Source organism: Neophocaena asiaeorientalis, unplaced genomic scaffold (genome assembly GCF_003031525.2).
Source record: "Neophocaena asiaeorientalis asiaeorientalis breed wild unplaced genomic scaffold, Neophocaena_asiaeorientalis_V1.1 scaffold317, whole genome shotgun sequence".
In the NCBI taxonomy this organism is placed as follows: Eukaryota; Metazoa; Chordata; class Mammalia; order Artiodactyla; family Phocoenidae; genus Neophocaena; species Neophocaena asiaeorientalis.
In genome coordinates, this window is record NW_020173114.1 from 3,464,349 (window position 1) to 3,479,992 (window position 15,644).

Sequence of the window (15,644 nt, forward strand, 5' to 3'; positions counted from 1 at the left end):
TACCTACACTGCCATAATCAAACCAGTCATTTTTCCCAAGATGGACACATAAAGCAGTTTAAGTAGTTTATTGTTATGAAAGCAATGTTCCCCTTCCAATCAGAATTAAACATACAGATACACAATTAGCAACCTCAGAAGCATATTTTCATCATCATTTTCCCTTGATATTTTCACTCTAAAATTGGATTTTTTTTTAGTACCCTAAGTTACTTTCATTATTTTTGGAGTTTCCATTCTCAATAACTAAAAACAGTAACTAACCTAGAATCACAGGGCAATTATGGCAAAGTTAATTAGGTATAGCATGATTTAACATTCTACCTGGAAGAGAATGAAGTGAAAAATATTTGAAAAGCAGATTTCCTTTGCTGTAAATATTAAGTTGATGGCTTAATATTAGTCTAGAGGAGTCAGGTAGCTTGAGTTTGCCCTACAAAGTAGGAGGTTGTATTAAGGGTAGCAACAGCTTTATATGCTTGGTTCAAAGAAAGTTATCTACTTGGGACAAGAAAAAGTACATATCGATACATTCAATGTCTAGAAGCCTCTGTTATTTCAAAGTAGAGGGAATGATTAGTAAAATGATACTTTGAGCACTATCAATGTGAAGGGAAAAGCTAAACATAAATATGAAACTTTATCACACATCTTTATAAACAGAAATTGGAGGCAGACTAGTTTTTTTTAGGTTGCAAAAAGCTAAAAACTAACAATCCCCCAGGTATAAGCTGTTTATTGTTCAATTAAGAGTTAACAGGTACCTGTGGTAACAGGTAAGAAAAAAAAACTTAAAATTTCTCCTTAAGGTAGGTTGGATTTGCATGCTGTTTTACTAAACCCAATAGGCATTGAATATCAACCACTTTTCTAAGACAAAGACATATCTAAAATTGGAATAAACATTAAAATACACAATGGCAAATCTGCTCTAAATCACATTTGTTTAGAATCACCTGAATATAATCACACTCCCTGCCCTCTAAAAGTGTATTTCCAAATTACCACTTCATATTTAGTAGAAGTAACTAAATGATTGTTCCTGTTCAAAATTAGTTAAGTAAGGAAATGACCTTACCTAAAAATTTGTTAACTTATCTTTAATATAATCATGTTCAACTTAAATTAGATAGAGTTCATAATAATCATGAGTAAATCTAAATATCACAAATCTATAATCCCAATAGATCTGATTTGGCTTTTTATAATTCTGAAGTATTTTTTTACATTCCAGCCAAAATCTGAACTATTAACAAACACAGTGTTGACTAGGTAATTTCTGGTTTAGCTAACTTCCAGCTAAGGCCACAATTTAATACAGACTTTAAACACTGGACAGCAAGAATTAACCTTATTCCTCAAACTCCAGACACAACAAAAAAACAGTAAATCCTACTTTTCCACTTCTTACTTAAGTGAGGGACCACCAGTCTCCAGCAAGCCATCCTCTTGCCCTAACCTCCAAAAGAGAAAATCTGTGTATTATTTTATTATTTCCATAAAGTCACTTGAAGTAGATCTGCCTACAGTTTAGGTCTGGTCAGAACATACTTTTTTATTGTAAAATCTACTAAATTTTAATCCAGATTATAAACAGCATTCAAGAGATTCATGTCAGAACATAAATCATAACAAACACAACACTACAACTAAGGATGTAAAGATATTAGACAAGTTAAAAAAATTCAAACATAAATATCCAGATTAAGTCAATTGTTAAAAAAACAAAACAAAACTTGAAAATTGGTAAGTAACAGAACCAATAGGAACGCTAGGGGACTAGTTAACACTTTTATGAAAAACAAAATATTGGTCAAAAAAGATTATCAAGTAGAATTCCTAAGTTGTATAACCGATGATCAGCAAAAGCAGGCATAATAAAATGTAAGTATTTTATGCTACAATAGTACAAAACTCTTAGGCTCCATTCTCCCAAAAACAAACTTACTGATTGAGTAAGTGTGATTGTTTGCTTTGTTAACAGTACATGCCTAGATGATGTTGTGTTGCTAGATAAATGACAGCCAGAGAAGTAATGAAGCCCACCGTTCTCTTACCAAACACCCCGGTAGCAGACTCGTTAACTCTACTGGTATAACCATCTTCCCAATAACAAGGTTTAAAACTTTGACCCATCTCCATCTCTTTCCTCTTATTCTTGTACCTCTAACTAATCTGCCAAGTTCTGCTTACTTAACTTCCATAATATTATCCAGACATTTCTATCCCTCCTTTACATTCCTATTGCCACTATCCTGGTTCAGGACTCCTAAAATGACCTCATCTACAATTTCTCCACTTCCCCACCAACTCCTTTAACTTTTATTTAAAAAACAGTTTTAAAAGCTTCACACAAATTCTTTAAAAAAAAAAAAAAACCTTTACTGGCTCCTCCCTACAAAATTAATTCCAGCATCATGGGTTAGCATTCTAGCATTCTATGTCCTTTACCTGTCCAACTCTATTCCCTTATCTCCTACTTCCTAGTGTTTTCAATAAACTTTCCACACAGTCCCAAGTTGCTCCTTCCCAGGCATGCTCCTTCCCCACCCCTGACCCCCATTTTCATTTCAATTAACTATCTTTCAAGGTCCAAATCAGATTCTACTTCCAAAAACCTTGCTGGGCCCTGGTCTAGCTGAAAATACCTTCCTCTTCATCCTAACTTCCACAGTATTTCATGCACACTTATAATTTGGCACTTAAAATTTGTTTTGTATTAGTTATGCATATATGCGCTTCTACCATATTGTAAGTTCCAATTTATCTCTGTAATACTTAGCATAATACATAAACCACCAAGAAGCTGAAAAAAATGCTTGTTGAATTAGTGAATGAATCAGCCAATCGCTTTTCAGTATGGTGGGCAAATAGCCCGATTTTTGCTGGCATAATACAACAATTAGCATCCGTAAGCGTGACTCTAAATACTCAAATAATTAAATTATATTCAGTCCACTGTTTCGCAAGGCAAAAACAAGAATAACGTTTTAGAAACACTACCATAAAAATGGTTAGGATGAAATCAACTTTGACACTAGTCTTCCATTATCCAGAAAATTTACTCAACTTGAACCACTCACTGCCTTGCTAATCCTGAATAAATCACACATTACTGGGCAGACAAATACATACAGACATACACTCTTAATGAAGAATAGTACCACATCAGTTGAAAAAAAAAAAAAAAAAGAAGGATAGTACCACAGAATAAGTTATAGCCAAGAAACTACAGAAACCCATCTTTCAGTGTTACGAGAAATAGCTTTTTCAAATACAAATCTGAACACGTCATTTCCTTATTTTAAAAAATTCTTCGATGACTTCTTAAATTTTTTAGCAAGGACTCAAAGCATCAACCCCACCTTTCTGGTGTTATCATCTTCCCAAACACCTACAACTGATTCTCCCAACACCTTTTGAACTCCAAATTCCGTCCCTTTATCCCACGCTATGTTGTTCTCTCTACCTGGAATGTCCTACTTCATCTCTTCTGTTTAAAACTACTCAACCTTCACGTTCAGGGTTTAGCTGAAACCTTACAAAGCTTTCTGCAACAGTACATTTGTCCTTGTCCTAACAGATCACCATCATTAAGTTTACGCAGCTGGAGTGCAGGGTCTTTATAGCCTCAGAGCTAGCACAGTCCTGGTACAACAATAAACAGCTAAAACTTTTGTTGAATGAATGGAAATTTTATTTGACTACTGTTTTTATTTTTCCCTCCCACTTTAAACATTGTAAGAAACATATCAGCATGAGCTATCTTTCCTTCCTTTTTCTTTCTTTTTGAGGCTCTACTTAACAAGGCGACAAACAGTAAAAAAACAGCAGGAAAAAACAAACTCAATTCCCAGCTCCCCTCGAAAGGAGGCCTAGACTAAACAAACAACTTGAACTCCTAGAGCACATACAGTCAATATACTATTAATGTGTATAGTATCTTGCATAGTTCTCTAACTTTGATAGTTTTGTGTGTATTGCCAATAACGCTTTCCTAAGTTCTTTAATACAGGGTCATATCTCATTGTGTATCCCTCATACAGCCTACTCTGGAGGAATTATGCAGGTATTTGGTTTAATTAGAAGCTGGTTTGCTCCTTTAGAGTTTAATCATAATAAGATTGAAATGTTCTTATACTCTTTCAGGTTGAATGAATCACTATAAAAGGATGTGGTTTCTTGAAGATGCAATATTATAATATTTTAAAAGATACCACAGAAGACACTCATGAAAGGACAAGTAATACACCTTGAAAAGCTTTTACAATACTATTTTTTCTTTCCCTCACAGCAGAATGAATTCCTACAGCACTTTCTACAATAAAAGAATTATTTTTCTAGTGCCTTTTATATACCCACTCAGCACCTGGCACTGTGTTATATGTTCATTAGCACTTGTTGTTGCAGGCCCCTATGGCCAATTATACCATTAAAGCTGAAAACAGGCAAAAGATCCCATTAAGTAACACATAATCTACTATTCTGCTTAAAAGTGGATGGTATGAAAAATAAAACAATGACTTCACTAAAAAAGAATGTAGGTATATTGCATTAGTGTTACCGACTGAAAAGGATCTAGTATCAATTTCTTTGAGTTATTTTTTTCCCACTGGAAAAGTCATTCTTTAATTATAATGACGAGTCTGTTGTTGTAGAACAGCAACCATCATGTTTTACTTCCAAAATATTATTATGGAAGTATTCTGAAGATAATTAAATGAAGCCCCCCCGCACATATTTGCATATGTAAAAATATATTTCCTACATTAATTTTAAGTAGCTAGAAATTTCCAATTTACTTTAAATACCAAAGGTGAGCAGCTGATTGAAAAATACGATCTATAGTTAAACATTTGAATACAATGTGTAAAGAAAATTCACTTGCTGCCACAGAAGGAGTGTTATGATTTCTAAACTATTACTGTTGCTGATTCTAGTCAGTATCAGTTTCTAAAAGAGACGCTTAAGGGGAGTGTTTTCAATCTGTGGGTAGTGACTTCTTAGTGGGTAGTAAATCAATTTACTGGGTCATGACCACTATTATTTTTAATTAAAAATAATAAAATAGACAATGTCAGAGTGTATCATACTCAATTCAGGTGAGTGAATGAGTGAACAAGTGAGTGTGTATATGTATGAATGTGAGTTTGTATACAAGGTCAAGATGTAAAATGGAATTCCAGTAAAAACGTTGAATACCACTGTTATTTTTTTTTCTTTTTAGGAGATGACAGATTGCTATGTTACCACAGAAAAGCACTGTGCAAACATGCATTCAACTTACTGATATAGTTACTTTCACAGCATTCTTCTCTCTACTTGGACTTCAATTACTTCCCTTTCTTTACCTGTTAAAAATTGACTGCTACTCTGACCGCAAAATATTTTTTGTTGTTCCTGATTGCAGATTAAGTTGATAGAATACACTTTGCCTTGAATAATTTTAAATATTAAAAAATTTTAATAACCAGGGTGACCCTATAATTTATTGTGCAATCCAGGACACTCGTGAGAGTGAAAGAGGCACTAGGCTCCATCACTCTATTAATAACTTAGTAAATATACTGTGTTCTTAATACTGCCAGTATGAAAAATATATCATTTAATTAAAATATAATTAAACACAAAAAAGCCAGCAGTTAAAATAAAAAGTCTAAAAGCATTTAATATAAATTGTATGAAATTTCTAATTTTTAATGAAAATTAATAATGTTCTTATTAGATTGTATAAAGAATCAACCAGGAAAAAGAAATCTGTGTGGGCATGTAAAACAATCTAAAGAGAACAAAACCTGAAAAATAAGTCTTCCAATAGTGCAGTCTATATTAACTAGAATAAATTCTTGAATAAGAAGTATGTCTTGAATTTGCAATGTAGGATATAAAGTACACCCTTTGGAACTAGTCTCTTTAGATAAAAATCCACTAAAGAAAAAACCTCAGTAAAACAACTTCATAAATGATTATCCACAACTGAAGGCACATGGAAATTATTAAACAATTCATTTGAACCTGCCCAAAGGATGATAAATAAACTAGGTCAGCATTGGGCAAAATTTAAATATGTGAAGTTTATTCTTTCTTGACAATTGAACTCTGCTCCAAGTATGGCTACCTCTTCCATGTCTTTAATTCCAAAACTTTCCTACTTTCTTCATTATTTCCTTTTAGTTAAGTTAGGATTTATATCTGTGACCATATAAATTAGTTTGATGTTACACAGTTCTGGCATTTTAAGCATCTTCTAATTCTTAAAAAAAAAGAAAGATTTCTTAGGGCTCCAGAACCCAGTTTTGTGTTCCTTACACTTCATTTTTATTTGGCATCTCCTCTTTCTTAGTTTTCCACCAGAGGAAGGCCCCATGGATGATAAACTTCAAGGGATATGTAACGCCTACATATAATAAAAACTTTTTATCTGTGGATGATAAGTGCATGTTTCTGGGATGGGGCCCATAGCTTTCAAAATCTCAAAAGGGTCAATAACCGCCCCCCCCGCAAAGATTGAGAACCGTCACATTAGAAGTATTAGAGTTATCAGTAAATAAATATTAGAGAAACAGAGGGGCATCCTTTTCCTTCTGTTCAGGCTGGCTGGAATATTTCTCTTTCTCAAAAAGCCACCAGTTCCCAGAGACGAGGCCAGGAGCTGGTGGTTTCTAAGAAGGCTTGGGAGTTTATTCCATCACAGGTAACCAAGCAGGCCTTTACCATTTCATCCAGGGATATCTAAGTTTTTTCTTCCGAAGTAGGCCACATAATTAACAATTCACATGAATCAAGTCTGCTTGAACCAGGAGCACAGAGGCTTTAGTTCTACTTATTTTCCCTTTATATTGTCTCAGTTTTGTGATATACTTAGATTAAGGTAAGTTTTTTAAAAAATGATTTTGTATTTTAGTCATCAAAACAGCATCTACATATTCTTGAAAACTAATGCCTTTTACTCATATGAATTGATGAATCCCTTATAATAACCCAGTGGAAACCTCCTGGCTAACAGGTTGGGACCATTGCTTTATACCAGTGAAACTGATAGGGAAGAAGAGAATACGCATCTGGAGTTTATAAACATAATACAGAATTCTACACTTGGGGGCTTCCCTGGTGGCGCAGTGGTTGGGAGTCCACCTGCCGATGCAGGGGACGCGGGTTCATGCCCCGGTCCGGGAAGGTCCCACATGCCGCGGAGCGGCTGGGCCCGTGAGCCATGGCCGCTGAGCCTGCGTGTCCAGAGCCTGTGCTCCGCAACGGGAGAGGCCACAACAGTGAGAGGCCGCAAACAGAAAAAAAAAAAAAAAAAAGAATTCTACACTTGGAAAACAATAAAGCCCATAAAGCCCATAAAAACTTCTTACTGCCATGAATAACCAGCAAAAATATCCTTTATGTAGCTCTACTGGTCAAGAAGATTTTGAAAACAAGGGGAAAAGTTTCAGAATTTCCAAGGGAGCATGTGATTTTTACGTTTCTTGAAAGTGAGTAGGGGCTGTGGAAAATACCACCCTAGACTTTCTTCAGCTTTTCATTTCCCTTCTTTTTGCCCTAGGACTGCCTAACACACATTTCATATTTCCTAACACTTCTGATATTTTGTTAGTATTTAATAACATTTTAAACATAGCCTCTCCTTTTCTGATGCCCATAAAAATGTATCCTCATTAATCTTATATTACTTTTTCCCCAACTAATGAAACTTTTTAGATGATAAAGAGTTCATGAGACTGCACCCCTGGTCAATGGAGGGTCATTATCTGTAGTTATAAGCAATTAATACTATGTTTTGAAGGATTTTCATATGAGATAAAGGCATTTTTTTTAATGGACTACAAAAACTGGACTGGAGAGATCTACCTTATTGAATATTTATGTAATGTGCCCAAATGGTCAGAATGGAACATTTTCTAAAGTCCTCTGAAATCGAATACAGCCCTAACCATTTCTTGGGTCCCTGCCCTATTCTTTTCTTTTCCTTTCTTTCTTTTTATTTTTTTTGGCCATGCCATACAGCTTACGGGATCTCAGTTCCCCAACCAGGGATTGAACCTGGGCCACAGGAGTGAAAGCCTGGAATCCTAACCACCAGGCCACCAGAGAACTCTCCCCTCCTTGCTCTTTGAAATTTGACTCTGCACCACAATGATCCTCACCTTGAACCCGACTTCATCTTAGGATTTTCAATTGCTTTCATCCTGTATGTGGTAGGTAATAGTGACTAAAAACAAAGATCTAGGGGTAAGACAGCCCTGATTTGAATTTCAAGTTTGCTACTATTAACTGCATAAGTTTGGACAACTTGCTTAAGTTCTCTAAAGCTCTAGTTTCCTATAAAATGCAAAGAATTATAGTACTTACAACTGAAACGGTGGTCGTGAAGTTTAAGTGTTATGCATATCAGCTGCACAGCATAATGCCTGACGCATACAAGTGTTCAATACAAGTTAGTGGTTATGGTAACAATAATGATGATTTCCGGCTTCTACAGTCTCTTATTTTCACAGCCTCCCTGCCTCTAATGTCTGCAATTACCTTCCAAGACTGATGAAGGCAGGAGTAACTGAAATGTCACAGTAGGAGGACTAATCCAGTAAAGTAAAACTCACTCTATTCCCCTCCTTTGAATATAAATGGTCAGCAGTCATCCCTGGTTACTGATATATAAAGTCAAAGGATACAGCAAAGAAGCAGAAGAAAGAAAGACACTAGTGTGAATACAAGTGTTTCTTTGGTGGCAAGAACATATTGGATGTAAGCCATAGGAAGACATGAGGAAGAACAAAAAAGCTGGGTAAACAACAACTAGAAGAAAGCAGAAGGAAGTGATCTAAAAGAGCAAGAGAAATAAAAAGACTGGAAGGAGAATTTTAGGCAAAAGAATTTTATGTAGATCGATTTAGAAAAGAGAGAATATTTTAAGATGTGAGACATGGGATTTGCTAAAGCAGGGTAGCTTGAAAGGCTACAAACGAAAAGAGCAAGGCGTTCTGTAGGGTTTAAGAAGCAGTATTACATATGAGTAAGCTAATAACATTTTCAAAAGCTAGCAGTATGAAGAGGTATCTGCAAGGTTGGGCTAACCAACCAAAAATAACACAGAAATGTGCATGCTAACATCTATGTGCACAGCTATATTTATTAATCCTAAGTATAGCTTAGGGGCGTTAAAAGAAAAATATTCAGTCGTCAACACGGGCCATTGTTAAGGCCTGCCCCTTCAAAAAGTTTATCTATAGACTAACGAAGACTCATTAGTTTGCTTAGTTTTCTCATTTAGTTACATATTTGAAATTTCACTATAATTTCTTTGCCTAACAAAGCATTTCCCGAAGCTAGAACTACAATCTTTTTTACCAAAGAGAGGTGTCTTACTAGAATCTACTAACAAAAATAAATTTAAAAATCAAAAATGGCATAATTTAAAAATCAATAAGAATAATGTAGACTCAAAAGTTCCACACCTCTATTAGGTTACCTTTTTCCTCAAATCAAGCCATAAGAGCTAAATGAAAAAGAATAACTTGCTTAAAATTATATCCAACAGTTTACAAGTTGCTGAAATTTAATGTTTATTCAGACTCAACTGCTGCTTACAAAAGAAAGCTATAAATATCATCTGAACTAGCACCAGTCTGGTGAGAAAAAAAAAGTGTATTGTATCAAACAGACTTGCTGTGTTATCTGTTCAAACATACCTGTACCAGTCAAAAGTCCAGCACTCTTCTTTCGTGCATAAGCGCGTAAGTGGTTGGACAGGCTAACAGCACTTGTAAACGTCGTATTGCAATGCACACATGTTCTAAGCTTCACAGGCATACCTATCATTCAAAAGAAAACTATAATCCAGTTCTCACTTCAAAAAGTGAAATTTTCTTAGGTAAAAGCGTGAAAAAAAGTACCACAATAAAGATGGTTTTAAAAAACGTTCATTGAATTAGCTTAAGATAAGGAGGGGAAATTAAGTTACCTATTATTAGTCTGTAGTTAGTATTTAGAGCTAACCCATGCTCTTTGGAAAGGTAGAAGGAGGAGTGTCTTGAACCCCTGAGCTCCTCTGGAGTTAATACCTATTATCACTTTCTTGCAGATTTCTGTGTTACGCAGATCATTTCCTAAACCTAAAATACAATCCTATGATTTGAATAGCACAGTTCTGTTGAGAAGTTTCAAAGTTTACAACATTACCAATAAAAAAAAAAACTAAAAAGTCTAGTTGACAAAGTGGTAATTAAAGTGTTTTACCCACAAAACCTTAAAAGGCTCAATACTAAAAAAAGCCTTTCTGATGAAGGCTGGGAGAAAAGGTGGTAAAACACACCACTGAACAGCTGTTAGACACAACATTTTATTCAGGGCATTTTATGTTCATTACTCTGAATGCACAATTAATAATGAAAGTTAATGATCTGAAGTATTTTGCTAAAATCTTTGTGCTAAATAAATGATCAACAAGCTAACATCTTAGTCATCACAGTAAACATGCTGAAACAATAAGAAACTCCTAACTTCTCAGACAACCCTCACGCCCCCAACATGTTTCAATTGGTTTCTTCAACATTATTGTTATAGCCACAAATATGCTTTCCCTCTCTGAAGTGTACTATATCCTGGCCAACACAGCTGACACATCTTCCTATCCCTCTGAAAAATGCTGAAAAGTTATCTTTGAAAGACTCTCTTCGTACAAAAGAAAGAGCCCTATTAACCAGAAGCCCATACAAGATAAATTGTTTTTCAGACCACTTAAAATACAAGGCAGTCTTTCCTCAAATCAACACTGCATTACAAATATTTGGAATATCCCAGTGTCTGCCCAAAGTAAACAAACCAGCATTACAGTAATTTTATTCATTATTAATCCATTGACCAGTTACTTTTACCTTAGATACATTCAACCCAGTGCTAAAATTATGAGATCATCTAAATTTATCTCCAACATTCTTAACCTCCAAAAGAAACCTATACAGACACAACATTTCTCTAGTCTAAAAGTATAAACCAGACTTAGCAATACCAAATAAAGTATGGCAACTTTTTATCTGCCACATCACTTGCCAATACATACAAAATATTCCTTTGAAAAGGAAAAACTATGGGTGCATAACCACTAAGCTAAACCATCTGTTTTGTTCTACTAGAACACTATAGTAAAATCTAAAACCCCAAACAAATGTTTTCTACTCACAACAGTCCTCCAAAACCAAACTATCCCACAATACAATGAGGAATTGGAGAGGGAGAAGTTTCTTTGGGTTAATCACAACACACAACAGACACCAATCCATTCAGTTTAAAGAGTCTGTTTCGTTTTACCCAAGCAGTAGGAAAACCGACAACTAAAATCTTGAAAATAGTATCACTTTGGAGCACTGGCAAAAATATGACAGGCTTTTTAGTAACACTATGCTTCTAAACAACATCAACCTCCCATCCAAAGAACCATCCCCCGTCCGTGACAAATTTTATTTTTACAGATCAGCTTTTTGTTTTTGCTTTTGTTCTCACCTTGCATTGTGACCAAGAGATGAGGCACAGAGAATTCAGTGCTGATGAACATCAACTGATGATTTATACAGAAATAACAGTATAACCAATCTCTGCTCTGCAAAAAAGCAGCTTAAATAAAAGGATTCTGAAAAAGTATTTTTGACACATATTCCACTAAGGTAAACATTAACTGTGTTTAAATTATGTAAGATAGTCATAAATGTCCTCTTACCTGAGTGCATAGTGAAGTCCATTTTTTGTGGTTGATACATCAATGGACTATCTTCATTTAGTGGAAGAACACATTTCTGAACAAATCTCTTTCTTGCAGTTTGATTATGGATCTTTTGAGGAGAAATAGAAGAATTCTTTTCTTCTCCCATCCTTTTATTTTTAAGCAGTTCTATCAGTGTAAGAGACTGATTCTTTTTTCCACTAGGCAGTTCTGGCTTTGTTTCATCATATTCATTTAAGAAACTCAGCCCTTCTTCCTCTGATGCAGACACTGATAAAGCTTCAGTCTTTAGGCCATTACGGTATGCTTCAAGAGGTATAACATTTTGAGATAGAAAGTCATCACTTGATGCAAGTTTTTGAGCTACAAATGGTCTAGGAATAATACGACGACTGTTCAATGCCTTTAAGATTTTTTCATATTTTTCTTCATTTTGCATCATCTCATTCAGAACACAGATTGGAGATTTGTGAGCATCCCACTTGGTCTTTCCAAGTCTTTTCAGGTGGCCTCTAACATGATTTGATAATCCAATTTTAGTATCAAACCAACCACCACAGAGCTGACAAGTGTGTTCAGAAGTGGTTTCAGACTTCTCTATTGCTAAAAGAAAAATTTAAGAGTAATATCAGAATTTTTAATAAATTGACCACCTTAAAACAAATTAACTGTGAAATATGAAATTATGTGATTCTAATAAAGGCCAAATTTGAGCAAACCCTTCAAATCCTTTGAATTCGAATATGGACGTATTAGCCCAAATTATCTGCATGAAAACTTACCTTTTCTAACTCGCTTAACAGGTGTTCCTGTGCCAGTTCTTTTGAAATGTTGCATTTTGTCACTTGTGGCTATTTGTTCTGGTGATACAACATGACGGGCTTCATAGCTTAATCCTGCTCTGTGAAGATGTCCCCGGACATGATTTGACAACCCAACGCCTGTTTCAAATGTTGCTGGGCAGTAAGGACACGATTTCTTCTCAAGAGACAAATCAGTCCAGTGAAAAACAGAACTATGCTTTGACAATGAAGTTTCTGCATTTTCTAAATGCTGAGGATCATGTATCTCATGCAAAAAGTTATTAGTTCCAGCATCTTCATAATACTCAAAATAAAAGCCATCGTTTTGATCATAACTAAGTGTAGCATTTTCTCCAGGCTCTTGACTTTCCACCTTGCTTTTAAATAGAGGGAATAGGTTTACATGTTCTTGATTAATATCATTATAGGTTTCATCTTCTATAGTCTGTGTAGTGTAGTCACCTAGCTCAACATTGTCCCAGGAACTTTCATCTTCTGTTTCATAGCTATCTTTCTTTTCAGCAGAATTAAGTTTTTGCAGAACAACAACGGTCATTTTATGCAAGAAATCTGGATAGCTATCCAAGTCTTCTCCTCCAACAGAACTTTGCTTCTTAGATTCCTTAACTACTCTCTTTACAGCTACACGCCTGTGGTCTCTGAAGCTTTCTGGCCTTTTGGTATCAGAGTTATGAGGGTCTGAAATAAAACTATTGTTGTGAGAATTACTTGATGATGAAAACAGATGTAAAGAATTTAACGAACTAGCTTCCTCCTTTTTGAAATGCAGAGGATATGATTCACCTGATTTTTTGATCATCCTGTAGTTTTCATATTTATGTCTATATAAATAGTTGCTATTTGCCTTGGCATTAGGTTTTTCTTTTGCTGCCTGATGGAAATACTTAGGTTTTTGGTCAATGCTGCTTTTAATCATAACAGTCTTGTGAGGAGAATTGTTTTGATTGCACACATTTACACCTGACTGGGCAATGCTTTTCCGAGCTTTTTGTATTCTGTGTGGCCGCTTATGGAATTTTGAAAAATTACTTGATTGTGAGGATGATCCAAATGTTCGCTTTACATCTTGTTTTAAAGCAGAGTTCTTTGGAAATGTTGTTGACTGTTGTTTAGTTAATGGTTTAGGACTATCAGTATCTATAGGTTCTTCGATTACGTCGCTTTTTCTTTTATCAAGTCCAAGAGGACTGCCAAATGAATCAATGCATGATGATGAATGCAAGTACTCCATGTGTTTTTTTAAAATACTCCTGGCTGAAGTAGTAAAAGGACACATCTTACATATATAGGTAGCTGATTTTTTTGATGATCCTATAACGGGGTCCTTCATGAAAGTCTTTTTTTGCGTTTTTCTCTGGGCTACATCAGAACTGACAATAGGGCATTTTACCACTGCTCCATGGGCAATTCCTCGATGGCATTCCAATTCATTTTCTGTCACTGCCATAAAGTTACACTCTTCACAGCAGTAGTACCTTTTATCTTTTTCATGGGTTTTAGCATGTTGCACGAATGTTTTAGGACAATTGGTACCAAACACACACTGAGGGCATTGTAATCGTGCACTTCTTCCTTCATCCTGAAGTTCTTTCAATTCACGAATTTCCTCCATTAATTTCTGTCTTCTTTCTTGGTGAATAATCATATGCTTTAGTAGCGAGTTCCGATCTCGAAATGTCCGTCCACATTCTCTACAAGCATATGGCCTTGGGACGTTAAGATGTCGAAAGTGACTATTTCCATCTAAATGATACATCATATGCCTGTGGAGATGCTTTTTCTCCCTAAAATTCACATTGCACTTTGTACAGGGGTAAAATGATGGCTCTTCGGTGCTGAAAGTAGCAGGTGACTCGGAATCACTTTCTTCACATTTCTTTTTTAAGGTATTTGAAAGAAAAGTGCCAGTATGAACAGGTGAACTGTCTTCTCCGCACTTATCTGGATTATAAATTAGATGTTGAAAAGTATCCACAGATTCCAAGTCTTCATCGGTTGATTCAGGTTTCACTTTTGATAATGTATATTTCTGTGAGTCTACTGCTTGCAGTTCTTCATTCTGTTCCATAAAGTCTACTTCTAGCATTTTTGATTTATTGGGTACACAGTTAGAATCATTAAAGCAATCCTCAGTATAACGAGTTATCTTGCTTACATCCATTTTTCGCTTTCTCTTTTTTTCTAGACCTACTTTAGAGTGAACTGGAGCTTTATCCACTGTGTCTTCATTCGTCATAAGAAACTGAATGAACTCTTTTTGGGGGTCCCAGTTTGTATCATTTTCTGACCTAAATTCATCTGTACCTGAGGAAATTCCTGTTAATGTACTGACACAATCATCTTTTACCAATAAATCTTCACTATCCTCACCCACCTCTACTTGATTTATTAAAGTGCTATCTGACTTTATATTACTCCCTACTGAATTCTGAATGTCACAACCAATTGAAGCAGAGGTAGGTAGTTTTTTAATGGAATGGGTTGGATTCTTAGCATGTGCTACATCTGATAACAAAAATAAAACTTGGTGTTGACTTGCTTTCTGTGGTGTAGAGAGCTGAAGATCAGCTGCCACCTTCAAAGTTGAACAAGATTCTGTCGTTGGCTGATCCACAGGCTGTCCAGTGGTTAATGAAACACTGCCTTTATTCATATTGGAAGTCTTAGTTAAGGAGGAGTGTGAAACTGGTCCATTAACAGCAGCTCCTTTAGGCAAGATAAAGTTTTCACTAGAAACAGTAGGAGCACCAGCATGTATAAATAGAGTAGACTGGCCTCCACTTAAGGCTTTTTCAGATTTGTCCTTTGACAGTTCTTCAGGCAGAGTGAATGTATTGTTTTTCTGAAATGATGTTTGACAATCTTTTGGTTTATGAACTCCACTCTCTTTGTCTGATATAAAACTGTTGTCATCTAGGAGTTCTTCTTTAGCACCAGTAATATCGGTGTTTATCTTCAAGTCATCCATATTGTTGGCAAGCCCATTTAACACATTTAGTCTAGAAAATGGAAAAAAAAATTTAGATTTGCATGAAAGAAAGAATATTATTAGAACGTATGGAGAGTTAAAAGTACACATTTTTAGTAGCTTAATTCTA

The 15,644-nt window shown here is 35.3% G+C and overlaps 1 protein-coding gene across 8 annotated transcripts in view; it reads right to left on the reverse strand.

The window, feature by feature from the left end:
• The window catches only part of ZNF644 (zinc finger protein 644), a 111,347-nt gene that overhangs the window by 7,622 nt on the left and 88,081 nt on the right, over nucleotides 1-15,644 (reverse strand). For 7 of the 8 annotated variants that reach the window (XM_024743584.1, XM_024743589.1, XM_024743582.1 and 4 more), the window contains 2 exons: nucleotides 12,505-15,545; nucleotides 11,720-12,325 (listed from right to left, as the gene is read on the reverse strand). In XM_024743584.1, the coding sequence (XP_024599352.1) occupies nucleotides 11,720-12,325; nucleotides 12,505-15,545 (3,647 nt within the window). Of the gene's footprint in view, nucleotides 1-9,695; nucleotides 9,819-11,719; nucleotides 12,326-12,504; nucleotides 15,546-15,644 lie in introns of all 8 variants that reach the window. The other variant, XM_024743590.1, reaches the window with a different exon arrangement.